Source organism: Bison bison, unplaced genomic scaffold (genome assembly GCF_000754665.1).
Source record: "Bison bison bison isolate TAMUID 2011002044 unplaced genomic scaffold, Bison_UMD1.0 scf7180017864180, whole genome shotgun sequence".
Classification (NCBI taxonomy): Eukaryota; Metazoa; Chordata; class Mammalia; order Artiodactyla; family Bovidae; genus Bison; species Bison bison.
The window spans coordinates 15,700,662-15,703,781 of NW_011494752.1; the positions used below are offsets into that span (position 1 = coordinate 15,700,662).

At 55.8% G+C, this 3,120-nt stretch overlaps 1 protein-coding gene across 1 annotated transcript in view; it reads right to left on the bottom strand.

Annotated features, from left to right (window-relative positions):
- Positions 1-367: 367 nt before the first annotated feature.
- Positions 368-3,120, bottom strand: part of CHD3 (chromodomain helicase DNA binding protein 3) — a 23,530-nt gene continuing 20,777 nt past the window's right edge. Inside the window, 3 exon segments of the mRNA XM_010843206.1 lie at positions 368-1,120; positions 1,603-1,729; positions 1,948-2,207. Of these exon segments, the coding sequence (XP_010841508.1) occupies positions 999-1,120; positions 1,603-1,729; positions 1,948-2,207 (509 nt within the window). The 3' untranslated portion in view covers positions 368-998.

Below are 3,120 nucleotides of genomic sequence, written 5' to 3' on the forward strand. Positions count from 1 at the left end.
CCCCCACTCCCCCCAGCCCCTCCTGGGGAGGAGGGTGTGCCCATATCTCCCCAGCCTGCCCTCTGCTATTCTGCTCTGGTCTTGAAGGCAAGGTAGTCCCCTGACTAGGCCCCCTGCCTGACCCACTCTAGTCCACATCCAGGTCTTCAGGAGGGAAGGTAGAAATCCTCCAAGAACCTGAGCCCCCAAACTGGGGGCTCCCCCCATGTCTGGCCCATTGTGTTCTCTGCCACCCTTTCTAGGTTACTTGGGTCCCTAGAACAGATTGGGGAGCTCCTCTTTGGCTTAAGGGAGTATCACCCAAATGTTACTCTTTGCAGGGGTGGTCATTGGTCCCTAGGGAGGGGGGAAAATTGCCAACACAAGATGCCGGTACGCAGGAGGTAACTGAGCCAGTGAATGGCTCCTTTATTCTGAGGCTGAACAGCAATGGACTCCCTCCCTGATAACTGCTCCACCCTCCATCTGCAGGGAGGGAGGGGAAGGAAACATGGAGCTGCCCCTCCTCTTCTCTTCCACCTTCCCAGGGCTCATTGTCACCCCTCTCTAAAGTCACCTGCCTCTCTTCAAAGCTCTTCCCCACCAAAGTTCCTACAAGCCAGGCAAAGCTAACCCCCCACTTCTGCAAGAGATGGAGTTGATGTTGCAGGATTAAAACCTGGGGAGGCTCCACCTCTCTCCTCCCCAGAACCGTTTTATTGGGAAGCTGCGTGTGTTTGGCAGTGGGGGATAAAGGTACTCGGAAGACCCTGCTCACCACCTTCCACCCAGACCCCTTCTCACCAGCACAGTCTTCAAAGCGCGGTGGGAAAGGTGCATGGGGTGGAGAAAAACAAGGGCCCTTCTTGAAGAGAACTATAGAGAGGGGCAGAGGGGCTCCTAGCCCAGTGGTGGCCCAAGGGGTGGGGAAGGTGGAGGACTGGCAGCAGGCCCCAGAGCCTGAGCTGGGGGTCGACCTCGGGGCCGGGACCTGGGTGAAGGGCAGGCCTGGGATCCGGTCAGTCGTCTATACAGATCACCTCCCCGGTTCGGGGCTCCTTCCGATCCAGCCCGTCTGACACCAATGCCCCCACCATTTCCTTCTCCTTCTTCACCAGCACTGGAGGGCCGTTGGTGGCGGCTGTTTGGGAAGGGGGTAAGGAAGGGTCAATCCCTACTTCTCTACCCATCGTCCACTGCTTCCTGACCACAGTTATGTTCTTACTTCTAGGTCACCTCATGCCAGGTCCAATTTTCTAGGGTGTGCAGAGCAGGGCGGACCCCTCTCCTGAGACGCCCCACTGTGTGTGTGATGGGACTCGTGCTCCAGCATTCACTATAACCCCCTTCTGATTTCACACTCTTTCTCTGAAGTAACCCAGGAGTAGGTGGCTCAGGTACTAGTCCACAGAACCAGTAAAGCCCTGGATGGGGTTTCTGACGATGGGGATGTAAGAGAAGTTAGGGATGGGAAAAATAATGTCTAGAAGCACTCCATTCCATGAAACCCTGGGCACATCCAAGGAAGTGAGATGGGCTGGACAAGTAAAGGGCAGCTGAGCAGGGGTGAAGCTTGGGAAAGGAAGAGGGCAACGAGGAGGAGGCGGGAAGTCAGCAGCTGACCTGTGATGAAGGACCCTGCTGGCATCTGGCTGTAATTGGCGCCTGCGGCGGCCAGGGCCCCGACGGGTGCGGCGCTGAAGGCCGCCCCGTACCCCGGAGGTGTAGCGTATGGACCCGGGGGGAAGGCCTGGAAGAGAGAGCGAGCCCAAGTTAGAGGGGCCACAGCCTGAGAGGGAGAAGCTGTAGGGGAGAAATCCAGAGCTACTGGGGGGTATGGCAGAGGCAGGGGGACTCCACACTGAGGAGTGTGTGTGGGCGTTTTCCACACTGTATAGGATTCTGAAGGAAGCATCTGTCTGTGTGCAGGAGTACCAACAGGGAAAGTGGAGTCAGGGGAAGGGTTACCGGTGTGGGGTGAGTCTCTGTGCCCTTGCTGGCCAGCCGGCTGAGGATGCTGCGCTCGGACATCTGAAGGCGGGCTGCGATGGGGGGTATTCGGGACAGCGTGGCTGGCAGGCGGGTCACGTCCGCCTTCATGTCGCTCAGCAACTCCTCCAGCTGGTTCAGAACTGGGGCCCGGGCCACGGAGAAAGAAAGGCGAGAGAAAGACAGGGAAAGAGAGAGATGGAGCCAGGAAAAGATGTGGAGTCAGGCAGACAGATATAGCCAGAGAGAGAGAGAGGACACAGATGCCAAAGAATCAGAGACCAAGAAAATGACAGAAGTAGACATTAAAAGAGAGCAGCTCGGGGAAAAAGAAGTGTCAGGTAAAGAGGCAAAGAGACCAGATCACCACAAAAGACAGATGGAGAAAGAGAAGGAAGGAAAAGGGAATATGGAGAAAAGGGAGACAGGGAGGACATTGGAGAAAACGGGGCGGGGAGTTGTCAGAACATCCCATATTGGAAGAGGGAAGTTTGGGGGTTGGGGATGATGGGGAGGAAATAGTCAGGAGGCATGGGAGGTGGTAAATGATGTCAAAGACTTAAGGAATCAAGGTTTTAATATGTCGGGCGGGGGTGGGGGGAGGTTAGAGGGTCAGCATTACAAGTTCAAGGAATTAGAACAGGAGTCTAAGGGGCCAGGAGTCAGTCAGGATTAGACGGTTAGAGGGCTTTGGAACTTAATCTACTATTATCAAGGCATGAGGGTTTGGGAGGAAGGGTTGAAGATCAAAGGGAAATTTCATGGGGTAGGGTCAGAGGGTGGGATGGTAGTGGTTTCTGCCTCGTGGGGTGAGTGAGATGTGAGGAATGTGATTTGTGGGACCCAGGATAAGAACTCTTGTGGACTATATACAGGCCAAGGCCCCAGACAGGGTGCTATGAACAGTATGGCAGGTGTGTGCGTCAGTGAAGAAGTTCTGCCCCATGGAGGCGATGTGGCACAGTCTCATGGAGATGGGGGAGGTCAAGGGGTTGGGGGATCCCACTTGTGGGCACTGACGTGAATGCTATTAGGCATGGATAAGGGCTGGCCGCACAATTTCTAGAGGCTAAAAACCAAGGGGGTATCAGGCGGGTTGGGGTGGGGTTAGAGGTCGGGGTGGGGGGGGTGGTTCAGAGGGTAAAGGGGTCG